The 15,834-nt window shown below is 43.9% G+C and overlaps 2 protein-coding genes across 2 annotated transcripts in view; one reads left to right on the top strand and one right to left on the bottom strand.

Annotated features, from left to right (window-relative positions):
* Nucleotides 1–4,849: 4,849 nt before the first annotated feature.
* Nucleotides 4,850–10,523, bottom strand: LOC140539844 (ubiquitin-conjugating enzyme E2 D2-like). Its single transcript, XM_072662640.1, has 7 exons — nucleotides 9,727–10,523; nucleotides 8,256–8,319; nucleotides 7,933–7,964; nucleotides 7,773–7,850; nucleotides 7,469–7,574; nucleotides 6,035–6,128; nucleotides 4,850–5,948 (listed from the first exon to the last, which is right to left on the bottom strand). Exons 1-7 carry the CDS (start codon nucleotides 9,748–9,750, stop codon nucleotides 5,903–5,905), a joined length of 444 nt encoding a protein of 147 aa, XP_072518741.1. The 5' UTR covers nucleotides 9,751–10,523; the 3' UTR covers nucleotides 4,850–5,902.
* Nucleotides 10,524–13,205: 2,682 nt separating this feature from the next.
* The window catches only part of ppp3ca (protein phosphatase 3, catalytic subunit, alpha isozyme), a 54,176-nt gene continuing 51,547 nt past the window's right edge, over nucleotides 13,206–15,834 (top strand). Inside the window, exon 1 of the mRNA XM_072662639.1 lies at nucleotides 13,206–13,526. Coding sequence (XP_072518740.1) covers nucleotides 13,472–13,526 — 55 coding nt within the window. The 5' untranslated portion in view covers nucleotides 13,206–13,471. The remainder of the gene's footprint in view (nucleotides 13,527–15,834) is intronic.

The following is a 15,834-nucleotide window of genomic DNA, read 5'->3' as shown; positions in this document are numbered from 1 at the left end:
GGACTAGAGGATGACCAACAAACTGTGCAGCAACAGATGAGCTTTACATCTACAATGTGGACCAACTAGGATAGGTCCAGAACTGGCTAGGTAAAACCACTGCTAGGTTCCCTAGCACAAACCTGTCTTTTAAGCACAGTCGATAGATTTTTTAAGTCAGGACTTAATGTTAGCTTGATTATCCGGTTCACTGCCATTTTTAATGTGTGTTTGGGGTCACTGTGCTGTTGGAACTCTCAAATGTGTCTATGTCTCAAGAATCTAGCTGATAGTTTGAGGTCAGCTTGAGAATTTTTGAATACCTAAACTCATCAAACAACTCAAGCTTTGTCTCATCAAACCATAGAACTTTCCTCCAGAAGGTTCTCCATGTGTGCAGCTGCGAACTTCAATCAAGCTTGAAGGTGTTGATTTTGGAGCAGGGGCTTACTTTTTGGACGGCAGCCTCTCAGTCCATGATGATGTGAAACTCAATTGACTGTACACAGTGACACTGGTGTTCCAGCATGTTCCAGTTTGTAGTGCATGGCAGGTCTGTGCTTTGTGGTTCTTGGGTTGTTCCTGACCATCAGAACCAATTTTCTCCTAGCTGAGGATGAGTTAGTCAATTAAAAACTTCAGAAAGCTGGGATAACTTCAAATGATTGGGTCAAACTAACTCAAAAATAAATAGTTGAGATAATAGTTAGTTTGTGTGGAATCATTTGTCAATATTGTCATGACATTCATATCCACGATGAGTGCATGTGACTCCCAAGCACAACTGTGCTCAACCTCTGGTTAAGTTTCACTATCAACCAGTAAGTTTCACTATCTTTCCAGCCATTGGACAGGGTCAGGAGTCAGGAGTCAGGACTCCATTGTAAAAGTGGACACATCAACTACATGTTTGGGGTGGTTCTTTACTACCGCCCTCTGATGAGAATGATTTATGTTAGTTCTGGTGCATCTCACATTTCAATCATATCATTTTTGTACCCAATCACCTTTTATATGAGTGAAGGACTTTCTTCCACCCTCTGGGGTGATTCTTTGAACCTATAAGCTAGCTTTCAAGCCTCCCTCAATAATCCACTATTCACTTAATGACATATTCATGATGTGTTGTTTTCTTGCTCTTCACTTTAGTAGCTCCTTCATCCTTGTTACAGGTGAGAGTTGCTTTTATGGACAGTAATTGCTCCTGTCAAACAAATTATGAATACATGCATGTACAATGAGGCATTTGTTGCGCAGACATGTGCTCAGAGTAAAGAGCAAAAGAAAAATTAGACCAAGGCAGTTTAAGTGAAGATTGTGTCTCATGGGGGAGAGAAAGAGAGAGATGAAGACGAAGAGGCGAAGGAGAAGATGAGGGACAAACAGATAGAAAGGGAGAGAGAGACAGAGAGACATTAAGAGAAGAGAGAGAGGGAAACAGATACTGAGTGAAGAGAGGATGTGAGAAAGAAAGAGAGAGAGAGAAGAAGAGGAGATGAAGGAGAAGGCGAGGGACAAACAGACAGAGAGGGAGAGAGAGAGAGAGAGAGAGAAAGACAGAGTGGGAGAGAGAGAGAGATTTGGAGAAGAGAGAGAGGGAAACGGATACAGAGTGGAGAGGGGGAGTGAGAAACAGAGAGAGAGAGCAAGAGCAAGCCGTGACACGGTAGAGGTTGTGGTGGGCGCGCTGAGCCTCGAGGCTGCGGCCACACTCAGATCTTTGTTGTTTTCTCTGTGCGCGAGACGAGGCAGCGCGCTTTCCTCAGAGGGGAGGGGGATTAGCGTTACACGCTCTCTCTCTCTCTCTCTCTCCAGCTGCACACATGACCAGCACCACAGGAGTGCCCCTAAACACCACCCTGAAAAAGAAATAGAGAACAGAGAGAAAGAGAGAGAGAGAGAGAGAGAGAGAGAGATGTCCGGTTCCTCAGACGCTGTGGAATGTTGCGAGCTGCGTGATCTTCCCAAACAAACAGCACTCCCCTCACTCCCCCACAGCTCTCTCTCTCTCTCACACACACACACTGCTCTGAGTAACAGGGCCGCTGTGGCCCTCCCTGATCTCATCTCCTCTACAGCATGGACACTAATAAGTCATCTCTCAGTTTGTTTGTTTTCCTGTGCCATAGTCACTCAACCGCTCCAACTATCACTTTCTAACAGGGCCTATATTAAAATATATAATACAGACATTAAGGAGTAATACCCTAACCAAGTACTCTATTAAGAACACCTGTACACCTACTCATTATTCATTCAATTACCTAATCAGCCAATCACATGGCAGGTAATGCTCACATCAACCATCAGAATGGGGAAAATGTGATCTCAGCATGAGATTTTCAGAACATCAGCCTGTAGAGTTAACTCAGAATGGTTCAATAAAGGAAAACACCCCGTGAGCAGCAGTTCTGCAGACAGACAAGCCTTGTTAATGAGAGAGGTCAACAGAGAATGTCCAGACTCGAACTGACAGAAAGTCTACCGTAACTCTGTACCACCAAAACATCTCAGAATGCACAACACAGAATGCTCAAACCTGATGGGCTACAACAGCAGATGACCACATCAGGTCCCACCTCTGTCAGCCAAGAACAGAAAGCTGAGGCTGCAGTGGACAAAGGTCTCACCAAAACAAATTTTCGAAAACTGGAAAAACGTCCACAGACGATAAGTCAGGATTTGGTGTGGGCAATGTTTTCAAAGCCCACTTTGGGCCTGTTAATACCAGTCAGTCTGTCTCAGCTTATTTGAGTATTGCTGCATCCCTTCTTGAACACAATTTGATCATCTTCTAACAGCTACTTCCCACATGATGCTGCACTATGTCACATACTGGTTTCATGATCATGACAATGAGCTCGGTGTTCTTTAGTGGCCCCAATAGAACACTAGAACAATAGAACACTTTTGGGAAATTCGCCAAATTAAGACTCTCCTGATAAATCGGCAGGAGGTACGTAAAAGAATCATGTCAGCATGGGCGAGGATCTCAAACGAATGTTTCCAACCTGCTTTGAGAGTACAAGGAGGTGTTCCCATTATTAGTACCTAATAAAGTGCTTGGTGAGTGCATGTTTCTTTCTCTGTGCCCCTGTCAACCAAGCAAGGTCCATAGACACATGCTTATGTCAAATTTCACACACACACACACACACACACACACATACATACACATACACACAAACCTGTACACACTGAAATTACTTTGGAAATTACACTCAAGAGAATGGAGCAGTTGAGTAACACCCACCCCCTCTCTGTCCTTTATTTCTCTCTCTGTGATTTGGTTTGCATGTCTGTTTCTCCTTTGCTCCTCTGGCTTATCCGGCTCCTCTCTCCCCCCACCCCTTCCCTGCCTTTCCTCCCCCAAGGCTGGATTTGGGGGCAATGTTTGGACTCTTACTGTGCTCTCAGGAGCATATGGCAGTGCGCGCAAAGCTGCCTGACAGGATGAGAGAGAGAGAGAGAGAGAGAGAGAGAGAGAGAGAGAGAGAGAGAGAGAGAGAGAGGAGCGGCTCTGACCCAGCCCAACAGCTGAGAGGAAAGAAGGATAGAGGACAGATAGGGTGGGAGAGAGAGACAGAGAGAAAGAGAGAGAGAGAGGTGTGACTCACACTGCATTGCTTCACCCGCAGCTAAGAGCCACTGAGGACGGGTGATGATCAGCTCTTGGAGTTTCCACAGAGAGTAGAGAAGGTTCATGTGTCTTAGAACTGGAGGTCTAATTGGCTTGGGCTGTCAGCACACACACAGGTGTGGCCTAACACTTATGTCCACACATGAGCTGATGACAGGATTCATCTATTGCTAGAGTTCAGCTACGGAACTCCTAAATCCAAACATTGACTATAAAAAAAGTTAAAAGCCTTTTAAACAGAAATAAGAGTATTGTTCAGACACTGCCAGCGATTACATACTTCAGTGAGAGAGCACCATCTAGTGGTGTGTTGGATACTTTACAACTGAAAATCCTACATTATGATGGATCCTTTGGATTCCACTTTATCCTTTCTACTTGTTATGATGATAGATCCTGCATGCTTATTATTCAGTGTAAGTCATTATTCAGCAATCTCATGTTCTGTTCAGTAACCATTGAAAGTTGTTTGCTAACTACTGAGAAACAGTTATTTTTGTTGCTTATAATTTACTTAAAAAGTTGAATATTATATATTCATTTCGTATATATTTTCTTAATTTTACCTTTGATCAGTATGGCTTATAGCTCATGAAATCCAGTATCTCAACGTATTAGAACATTTGCTAAGATGAAACACAGTAGAATATACAATACAGAAATGTCCAACTTATGAAACTTATGTTCATTCATACACTCAATACTCAGCGCCTTTATCACAAATTATTTCAGCAATGTGGCGTGGTATGGAGGCAATCAGCTTGTGGCACTGCTGAGATGTTACTGAAGCCCAGGTTGCTTTGATAGTGATTCTCTATGGGGTTCAGGTCTAAAGAGTTGGTTGGCAAATCAAGAACAGTAATATTATGGTCAGTAAAACAATTAAGTATTCGTTTTGGCACTGTGGACAAGTGCTAAGTAGGGACATAACACCTGGAAAAGGAAATCGGCATCTCTCACGCTGTGTTGACTTTGGACCTGATAAGTGGACAGTGGACAGCAGATGACATTAAATCCCAAACCATCACAGACTGCAGAAATCTCCCACTGGACTTCAGACACCTTGGACTCTGTGTCTCTCTACTCTTCCTCCAGACTCAAGGAGCTTGATTTCCAAATAAAATGAAAAAGCTGATCAAAAGTAAGTATAAAATGTTTGTTTTACATTTCATTTCTGCTAGACCCCTGCTATTTTTTAGAGGTTAATAAATTAAGGTACCTAATAAGAAATAATTACAATCATTTTATTACACACACCCATACATAAGCTCTATCAGTTCCCAGGTTAGTTGGGGAAAACAATTGCTGGATGGAAGTGAATGGTTTCAACTGGTATATCAATTAGGCCCCGTTCACATCTGGCATGAACATGTATCCTGGGTGATTCGATCATAAGTGGCCATCACAAAGAGCAGGTGTGAGCGTACTTTGTGAAAGTACAATGCATCTCGAGGGTGCATTGTAATCCGATCACTCCAACCACATTTGGAGGTGGTCAGAGATGATTTTGACCACAATTTCCTTATAGTGTGAACGCCAAAGCGTTCTGATGCGTCCTTGACAGCAAAGCACCCACATCAACCACATAAACAATACAATTGAAAAATCTCAAATAGCCCATACTGGAACCTGATTAAATAGCCATTTCAGGGTCAAAACAAAAGCAGCAGAAGAGTTGCTGCATTGACATGCACCATGCCCCTCCTTCAGCAGCAATGATGTGAGAAACCCTGATCACAAGTCACAAGTGGTCGCACGAGATGCACATTAATACCAGGGGTGAATGGGGCTTTAAACTGGTGATTCTTGATGAAGTAATGAAGGGGTTCAAATAGGAAGAATGAATTAAACAAACAAACAATTTCCACTCTCTGTCAGACAAAATCAACAGTCAAAAGAAAATGACAAATAGTAAAGGGCAGAAATACGTCAAAATGCCATCAAAAACAGCTGCAGTTTCTAGTATAGTCCCATCTGAATTGCTCCAAATTCATACAGGTTGCAGGTGAAAATGATTTGAGGTTGCTCCGTCTGTTGCAAAGCTGTTAAAGAGCTTAAAAGAACTTCTTCCAACATTCATAAATGCAATATGTACAAAATGACAGCTAAAAAAGGGAATGGTCAAGAAGGTGGAATGGATGGCAAGTGCAAAGTAGTAGAAGGTGCAGCGCAAAGAATGCACCCCAATGGAAACAAATGAGATGTGCCTTTTCCTTTTTTTTCTTCAGTGTGTCACTTGTCCAGGAGAAGAGAGGGCAATTCTGTGTTGTCCAGCTCCAAAAACTACATGGCATACTTTTGCGTCCACTCTCTGGCTATTCTGTTGTACCTGTTGAGGAGAAAAGATGTTTTTTTCCCATTGACAGCATCCAACACATTTAAATGGGTAAAGAATGTAATCTCATGAGCACCTACTTGTCACGATCTGCTTTGTAGATGCGGGCAATCTCAGGCACTAGAGGGTCATCTGGGTTGGGGTCACACAGGAGGGAGCAGATGGACAGAAGCACTTGAGGGAAAGAGAGAAGAGTCACCACCATTACTCTGCCTGTCTGTGGACAAAAGCCCACACAAACCTTCCACAAACACAACTATAATTCGAGAGGTGTTTGATACATGGCCAATTTACTATTTTAACATAAGTGAGAAGTCTGAAGTTAAGTATATGTCCAAATGTTTATGGACACATCTTCTAATTAATGCATTCAGTGACACACATACACAGCTTGACAAGTCCCTGTAGAGAAGTCGTACTGATTGAATAGGACTCTCTGCAGCAGATAAACATGAAGCCAGCCATGGTCTAGAGGGGTACAAAGCCCCCCCAGCAATGAGCTGTGGAGCAGTGGAACTGTTTTCTCTGCTCCATCCAATACTTGGGATGAGTTGGGGAGTTGCGGAATGAGGAGGGGTGGTGACCATCCAACATCCTGACCTCAGTAACGCTCTTGTTGCTGAATGCAATCAAATCCTCACAGCAATGCTCCAAAATCTGGTAGAAAGCCTTCCCTGCTCAGTAGAGTCAGTTACTCCAACAAAAGCAGGAAAAACTTATTTTAATACCCTTGATTTCAGAAGAAACAATGAATGAGCCGGTGTCCCAATACTTTTGTCCATATATTGTACATTTATTGTCATTATTAGAAAGCCAGGCTCAGGGCACAGTGTTCGCCATTCTACGGTGCCCTTGGAGCAGACATGGATAAGGGCTCTGCTCAAGAGCCCAGCAGTGGCAGCTTAGTAGACGCAAATATCGAGCCCACAACCCTGTGATCAATAAAACAGCACGCTAACGACTGAACCACCACTGACCATTTTACTTTTTTTTTTATCATATGGATTTACTTTAATCCAATATTGGAATACTGGGTTTCATAAGAAGAAGAAGACCATGTCCTCCACATTTAACCTCTCACAGACTAGGGAACAGTGAATGCACATGCCCGGAACGGTGGCAGCCCTATTTGCGGCATTTAGGGAATTGGGGGTGCTCAAGGGCACTTTAGTTGTGTTCTGTCGGTTCAGGGGATCGAATCTATGACCTATTGAGCTATTAGAGATGATTCCTTACTGTTCCTTTAATTCAATTTCGGCACGTCCATCATCACAAAACTAAAAAGCACATGGCTGGGGTTGCCGATATAGCAAAAATATTGTAATCACAATAAAATTAAAGTAATTAAAGTAAAAAGAGGGAGACAATACGTATCACAACCTGTTGGAAGAGACAAAATGCACCAGTTGTGCAGATACACCAATGTAATTATGTGGTTCATCATCATGGTGGCCACCTGCAATGGTTCTAACGCTCAACCCTTTTTCATTATTTTTCATTTTCCTAAGCAATACCTTTGGATATGGTAAGAGCTGGTGACCACTGCGACCTCAGTATGTCCAAGCAGATACTGCCATTACTGTTGATGTTCGGGTGGTAAATCCGGGTGGTAAACGCAACCTAAACCAAAGCAGAGAGATGACCAGAATAAACCATATAGCTACACAATTCAGACAGCTTAACACGTGACCTGTGAAAGCTCACAACGTGCTCTAATGCTGTGCAGTAGATATAGCCTAACTGTTTTATAGAGTCATGGAGACCTCTAGAGGCAAACACAAGTACTGCATAGGCTATAACAGTATGGCTCTGACTCACCTTTGGTGGTTTGAAAGGATAGTCAGTGGGGAAGTGAATGGTCAAGAAGAACACACCACTTTGGTAGGGGCTGTCGTTCTGTCAGAGATTAGACAAGTTACTTTTTGCTTAATCCAGTGTTCACACACAGAGGTAATAACAGTAGAGGTTTAATACTTACAGGCCCCATTATAGTCGCCTGCCAGTGAAACACTGAAAGAAAGAAAAAAAAACTAAGTAAGGGAGATGTAAGGTCGCCTGCTCACATGGTGTTTCTTAACTTTACAGTGTTTGATAGTCTCAGCAGTGTGAAAGGTGATAATCAGCCATATCTGCTGCAGTGATGCTGAGACCATTAACAGCATGCCTCTCACTCTGAAGAAACGCAGAGCTGGAACAAGGGAAAGACTGGCCTGGCAAAAACAGCCATATTAGAACACAGAGCTGTGCCCACCTAGCTGTCATATGTCAGGCAAGTGAGATCTTGGACTGACAGACACTTACTATCATCTCCTACGGGACCGGCCGAGCACTGGGCTGGAGGGTCTCTGGCAAAGTCGTTCAGCTCCTAAAGTCAAAGGAATATCAGGTATATAATAATGCATGTTTTCTGGTCAGGGATTAAAGGACCCACATTATGGCAAGCTGAATATTAAGCTGTCTTCTTTCATTAAAAGCACTGTTGAAGTTTTAAAACATACATAATGCAAAAGCAGGAAACCCTGCATTTAAATATACATACCTATTCAACCTACAGCAGTTTAAGCCCCTCCCATTCACACTGAAGTAATAAGGACAGCCTTGACTGCTTTTTGAATGAGGCCTAATGCATGACGGCCAATCAGAACAGAGCTAATTAACTGAAATCAGGCTTACAGGCATAGAAACCAAACAGCCTGTCATTTCTTTAGGGTAAACAGAGACCGACACAATGTCAGGTTGGCCGAACAGTAGGGCTATACAGAAATCTAAACAGAGAATTCTCATTGGAAGAAAAATTGAGTTTAAGACTGGACTTAATCCCGGACTTAAAACCAACCTTATCTGTCTGTTACTTTTAGGCAGTATATGGCAAGGTCAGGTGCATATAACGTTAGACACTCATCAGCCTTAATATGAAAACTACGTAAGTAAACTTTGACGACGACCAAGTTTGGCACCGAGCCAAGTTGCATAAGCTATATAAGCTATAAGTGTGGGTCCGTCAGTGGGGAAGTGAATAGTCAAGAACTGTCAGAGATTAGACAACTTTGGCATCTAGCCAAGATGCCAAGATGGCTAGATGACTGGGCTCAGAGCATCTCCAAAACACCAGGCAGGTCTTGTGGAGTGTTTCTGGTATGCTGTGGTCAGTACCTACCAAAAGTGGCCCAAAGAAGAACGACATGACAGGGTCATGGGCGCCCAAGGCTCCTTGATGTGGTGATCTATAAGGGCTCAGCTCACAACTTGCAGGACTTGAATGATTAGATCTGCTGCTGGTGTCTTGGTGCAAGATGCCACAGGACGCCTTGAGAGGTCTTGTGGACTCCATGCATTGATGGGTCAGGGCTGTGTTGTCAGCAAAAGGGGGACCTACTCTATATAAGGCAGGTGATTTTAGGCCAATTGGTTTTTTTTTTTATATATTCGTCTACACTGAAAACAAACCAAGAGGGTTGTTATATGTCAACAGGAACTGTGACTGAATGAAGCATTAACGTAATCAAGTCCATATATGCTGAGCACACACTTTCTACTGAACGACGCGGCATCATACAAACACTATTTTCATTTTATGCAAATGAATGAATAAACGTCTTTGTTTAGGGTAATCCAGACGGATGACTACGCTTTCAGTCGCCCCCCCCAGTCGTAAGTAAAGCTAAGCAAAGACGTTTTAGCCGTGGTTACCTCTGCTTCTCAACCTCGATGGGGGTAGAAACATTAAGAACAGGGCTGATGGAATTGGCCACAGGAGCGGGCAGTTCCTTACCTTATAGATCCTTTTTAAAGCCATTGTGCGCGCGCCCCTCACGCTCTTCCGAGCTTTGATCCGATGATGTCACCTATCACATAAAAATCACCAAGGACCCTCCGACACCAGAACGAGCTCTCACAGACCAGCCCTATAGGAGGGTGTTCAGGTGGATGCTCTACACAGTGCGTTACCCCCTCGCTCACTGTGTGAAGGCAGAGAGCACGGTTACAGCAATGGCCGCCAAAATCAACATTTCAAAGCCAAAGTCCCTCACGCGCCCTCACGCTCCGACTTTTATAAATTAGCATAATGAGTACAATGATACTGATTTAGAGACCTTTATTAGACAAGCCCTGTGTTTTACACCCCTTTAACAGCATTACGTTTTCTGCACCTCTGGATTATGTGTGACAGAACTAGTTTCGGGAGGAGTCCGCTGTTATGATCATTATATTATTTAACGTCAGGTTGGATTGGTGACGTTAATCTCGGCTGCTGTCCGTGGTCCTGAAGGCATGTTGACTGACAGCCGTCGTTCAGCTTTGATGTAAGAACTGAGACGTTAGCTGCGTTTCGCTCCACATTTACTCTGTTTTTATTACTATTATAATGAAGCAACTCGCGCTCTTCTAGTCATTCAATATAATAACTGATGAGTAAACATTTCTGCAACTTCCTGTCGAGTGATGAGCCCTTGTTCACTCCTCCCTACACACCCTGAAGATCCCTTCTAGCTAAAGGCGTTCAGTCCCTGTGGTTTGGAACCGCCCTTAAAATGGCTGACTAGCCTGTGAAGATCACTTCACAGGGAATTACTAGGGCGATTTGAAGGCACCTATATTCTGTTACACATATTAATAATAATAATAATAATAATAATAATAATTATTATTATTATTATTATTATATCACTGTTGTTGTATACAATATAATTCTTATTTTTGTGTGTAATTCTTATTTTACTGAGAAGGTAAGTGTAAGAGATAACAAATAAGGATTGTTTATACCCATCTACAACCTATCCTACCATCCTACCACTACCAGATACAGTAGTGGAATTATGTGAGATCACTCTGTGGATCCTGGCTGTTTTCAGGCTGACATATTTAGAAGGTGCATGATGGGCCTTATCTCTATTGACTGAACCTAATCAATCACTTAGTGTGTTCTGATATTGTTTTTTGAGGGATATCACATCATAGATCAGTGGCAGATTATGGGCAGCTATCCAGGGCGGCATTCTTGCTGTGGGCAGCTTGAGATGATCTGACCCAGGTGTCTAGCCTAACCTGGCTTAGGTTCTTACACTTGTCCTCCTACTTTTGCCACAAGAACTGACTGTTCACTTTCAATTCTATTCAGTTCAATCTAACGTTATTGTCATTATAGTAAAACAGCTGCAGAATGGAGCAGATCTTAACTGCTGTAAATAGTCAGACATAATGGATAATGCATCTGGAAAGTTTTTAGACCCTTTCACTTTTCACATTTTGTGTTGAGCCTTGGTGCTAAAATAAAAATGCCTTTTCGTCCACCAGTCTGCATTCAATACCTCATAATGATAATTCAGTGATAATTAAACTGATTGCAAATGTATTCAAAAGAAAAAACTAAAATTTCACATTGACAGTATTTAGATCCTGTGTTATGACACTTGGATTTTAGCTCTGGGACCTCCCTTTTCTCTTGAACATCTTGGAGATGTTTCTACACTTTGATTGGAGTCCACCTGTGGTAAATTCAGTTGGACATGATTTGGAAAGACACATACCTGTCTATATTATGTCTGACAATCCATATCAGAGCAAAAACCAAGTCTTGAGGAGAAAAGTATAGTAGTCTGTAGAGCTCAGAGAGAGAGAGAGAGAGCTGTGTGGAGGCACAGATCTGGAGAAGGCTACAAAAACATTCTGCTGCTCTGAAGGTTCCAAAGAGCACAGCATTCTCCATAATTCTTAAATGGAAGATGTTTGAAACAACCTGGACCCTTCATACAGCTGGCCGCCCCACCAAGGGAGAAGGGCCTTGGTCAGAGAGGTGACCAATAACCTAATGGTCTCTGTGGCTGAACTGCTGTGTGCAGAATAAAGTAAAATATGTCCGGAAGGTCAACCATCACTGCAGCATTCCACCAATCTGGGTTTAATGACAAAACGACAGAAGCCTCAGCCTTCTCAGTAAAAGACGCCTAAAGTACACTCAGACTGTGAGAAACAAGACTGTCTGGTCTGAGGAAACCAGGACTGAACTTTTTGGCCTCAATTCTGAGGACCATGTCTGGAAAAAAACAGGCACTGAAGGTGGTGCATGGTAGTGGCAGCACCATGCTGTGGGGTGTTTTTCAGCGTCTGGCACAGGGTGACTGTTCAGGGTTGAGGGAAAGCTACATGGCGTAAAAAACAGAGATCTTAATGAAAACCTGATCCGGAGCGTTCGAGACGGGGTTGAATGTTTATTTTTTAACAAAACAGTGAGCCTAAGCACACAGCCAAGACAACCACAGGAGGGGCTTAGGGACAAATCTGTGAATGTCTTTGAGTGACCCAACTAGAGCCCTGACTTGAACCCAATCTAACATCTCTGGAGACACCTGAAAATGGATTTCCACCAATGGTCCCCTTCCAACCTGACAGAGCTTGAGAGGATCTGCAGAGACGAATGGCAGAAAATCCCCAAACCCAGGTGTGCAAACCTTGTGGCATCATACCCAAAAAGACTGGAGGCTGTAATCGCTGCCAAAGGTGCTGAGTAAAGGGTCTGAATACTTATGTCAATGCAATATTTTAGTTTTTCCTTTTTAATATTTTTGCAAAAAAAAAAGACGACAGTAGTTAGGCTCCGCCCATTCTGCAGCTATAAGCAGCGTTTCAGTCTGAACAGCTTGAACGAGTTGCAATGCAGGGTAGCCAATCAGAGAAAAGGTTATTTACATATGTATACGTGTTAAAGGTTATTCACAGACATCATAGTGAAATAGCCTATATGAGAATGTCCCACCGGGCTCGACCAAAAAAATGTACCTCAAATCATAACAATGCAAAATAGTCCCATCATGCGCACAGTGGTGCAACCTTTCGTGCTTCTGGTGAGTGTGAATCAAACGTTTCCAAACGTTCAGGACAGCCCAGCCTGCAGCCTTGGGCCACATTAATAAACACGGTTCAGAAATGGCAAAACGACGCAGAGCTCCTTTCCATTCCCTTCGCACTCCTGCGCTGCGTCAGACAGGCTATTGATTAGCAAAACATGGCGTGGCGCGCGTGTGCTTGGGAAAGCCCCCTTCGCTTCCACCTGATGGCAGCATCAGGCAGCCCCTTCAAATGGGTGCGTGGGAGTTCCCCTCTTCGCCATGTCGGGGTGGTGCAACGCGCCAGGATCTCCCGAGCTCCCTCTCTCTCTCCCTCCCTCTCTCTCTTTCTCTCTCTACGTCTCTCTCTCTCTCTCTCTCTCTCTCTCTCTCTCTCTCTCTCTCGCTCTTCCTCCCCTCCCCGTCCGTTCCCTCCATCCTCCCCCACCCGAAAGCATCAGCAGCCCCATCCTCAGCTTCAGCAGCAGCAGCAGCAGCAGCTCTCTCTCCTCTCCTCCAGGCTCCTCCGGTTATCCCCCAGCAGCGGCGCTCCCACAACGGCCACACGCGCATCCGAGTGATGCCACTGCAGCTCGCTCCCGCGACAGCAGCACGCGACACACACTAGAGCCGCTTCCTTCTTCTTCTGCGAGGAGGGGACCCCGCCAGCCATCCCTGAGACCTCCACTGCCCATGAAGATGTCTAACGCTGACATGGTCCTGAACGCCACCGACCGGGTAGTGAAATGTAAGAGCTGATCGTTTTGTTAACCATCTTTCTCTCTCTCTCTCTCTCTCTCTCTCTCTCTCTCTCTCTCTCTCTCTCTCTCTCTCTCGCTCTCTCTCAACCCCTTCAGCTTCAATTCCATAGGCTAATCAATTCATACTGGTTAAAGCAGCTGCGTAGTGTCGTGCGTAATATCACCGGACCGTGTGTCCTACGCTCTTTTTGTTCCATAAATCCATGATTCATACCCTAATTGCACTTTGGCTGATCTGATCTGTTTACGCTGATCAACACTGATATGTTGAGGCTGATCATTGGCCAGATTGGGCGCAGGATGGAGGAGAGATCGTGCGTAATTACCGCGCGTAATCGCGTTTCAGATACTGTACTGCTTTTATAACAGTGGGATATTTGCAGTCAGGTTGTGGTTTTAGCTGATTTCTGCCCTGGCCAGGCTGTAAGGAGGGATGGTTGGATGGAGGCAGCAGTGTGGAGGTCTTTGCGGCGGAGGCGGTGATGCAGCAGCATTTTCCTTGGCACAGGCATAGAGGGCGCCTGTTGTAGCACCCTGTTCCTCCACATACACTGTATCACTGTATATACGCTGGCAGGGGGAGGCGAAATATGCGTTTTTCCTCCGCTTGCGGAGAGAGAGAGGGAGAGAGAGCGGTGCGCATGAGGAATTTGGAGGGGAGACCCCAGCTTGAGGGGGATCTCCCCCTGAGCTGGGTCACCATGTTGGTCTACACTGAGATCGGTTGTTTTTTTTTTCACGTTTTTCACGTTCAACAGCCACTGTGCTGAAGGGAATGACTGGCACGTTGCATTGGCGTGGTCATGTGGTTAATGGCTTTGGTTGCATGCTAATAATATGCCTACCTTTACCTTAACCTTTCTTGACACAAGATGCTGTGGGTGTATACTACTGCAGTCTGAGTGAGCTCATGTAGTGAATGCAGAAAGCTAATATGCCCTTTATCATTACCTAATGGAGGATTACTGCGGGAATACACTGTGATAAGAGCCACACTCGTGCTTCTGAATAGATGCGCTCTGGTAATCTATATGTATCTCTGCAGGTGACAGACAGGCACTTGTCTGATAGCACACATGCCTCCATCCATCACCGGGCTTTGACTGTTCCATCAATCAGTTGAATACTTTGTCAGAATTACAGAGTGTGTGCGCGTATGTGTGTACCTTCATTCGACATGAGTCTGACTCGTCTGGGCCTTTAGTGATTGATTTGTCTGGAACTCCTCGGCTTTCTTCCAATTCTACTATAACACAGGCCTTTCCAAGATATATTAAAGCTCCACTGATATTTGAGTGCATGTGACATTTACCAGAGGTGGTAATGACATGGGATGTTCACCTGTTAACACTGTGTGTGTGTCTGTGTGTGTGTGTGGTAACATGCCACAAATGCTTCTCTGATGTTGTTTATTTGGGTGATGAAGTAAATGATGTAAATACAGAAATAAGGCTCTGTGTTCTGAACTACTGCATATTCCTGTGCAGTTTAACATATTCTTAGCTGTAATAATTCTCTGGGCAATATACCAGGTTAACACCTGGCAATGGGAGCCGTTTAGCTCAATCTTTAAGAGTACCTCTCATAGCTGGGTCGGATGGAGGTCAGATCATGTTCTCACCACAGATGAACCGCTCCAAAGTTTGTTAGGGACCAGACTGAGACCACCTCTTCTCAAGGGTCTAGGTTTCAGTTGTTTGGTCCAAACACCCTTAACTGATTCATCTTTTTCTTAATTGATTAATATTTGAGCTATAAGGTATTTCTGAGCTATTCAGTATATTTGAAACCATGCAGCAACCACTTGTACATTTTACTAGTTTTATGAGTCTTATTGACACATTGGCCCACCGACAGGGTCATTTTTTAATCTTTTGGGGTCCTGAGCAACATCCTAGGTAGGTGCCCATGATCCACATTGTAGTATCGAAAGAGGAACAAGTTATGTGGTTTTATGTGGTCCGGGAAAACTAAGTAAAACGAATAGATTTAATGCCTAAATAAACAAAACTACATAAATAGTTTGTAAAAAATAAACAAATAAATAAATTCCACATGGAATCCACATGAACCCTCAGAAATAATGCGGGAGACCAGAGGGCTTCTCCTGTTTAAATGGCTGTATCCAGAATCCTAGAACGCCCTTTAAGAACCCTTATTTATAAGAACGCAGTCACTAACAGTAGTGAGTCATGCTGGCCTGCACCCACACACAGACCTCAGGACATTCACTCAGCACAACTTAGCAAAAGCCTCCACACAGTCGCTCTGATGCTTTCCTCCCTGCATGCCTTG

This window comes from Salminus brasiliensis, chromosome 18, assembly GCF_030463535.1.
Source record: "Salminus brasiliensis chromosome 18, fSalBra1.hap2, whole genome shotgun sequence".
In the NCBI taxonomy this organism is placed as follows: domain Eukaryota; kingdom Metazoa; phylum Chordata; class Actinopteri; order Characiformes; family Bryconidae; genus Salminus; species Salminus brasiliensis.
The sequence above is the reverse complement of the archived record's forward strand: the minus strand, read 5'-3'. Positions and strand labels throughout refer to the sequence as shown.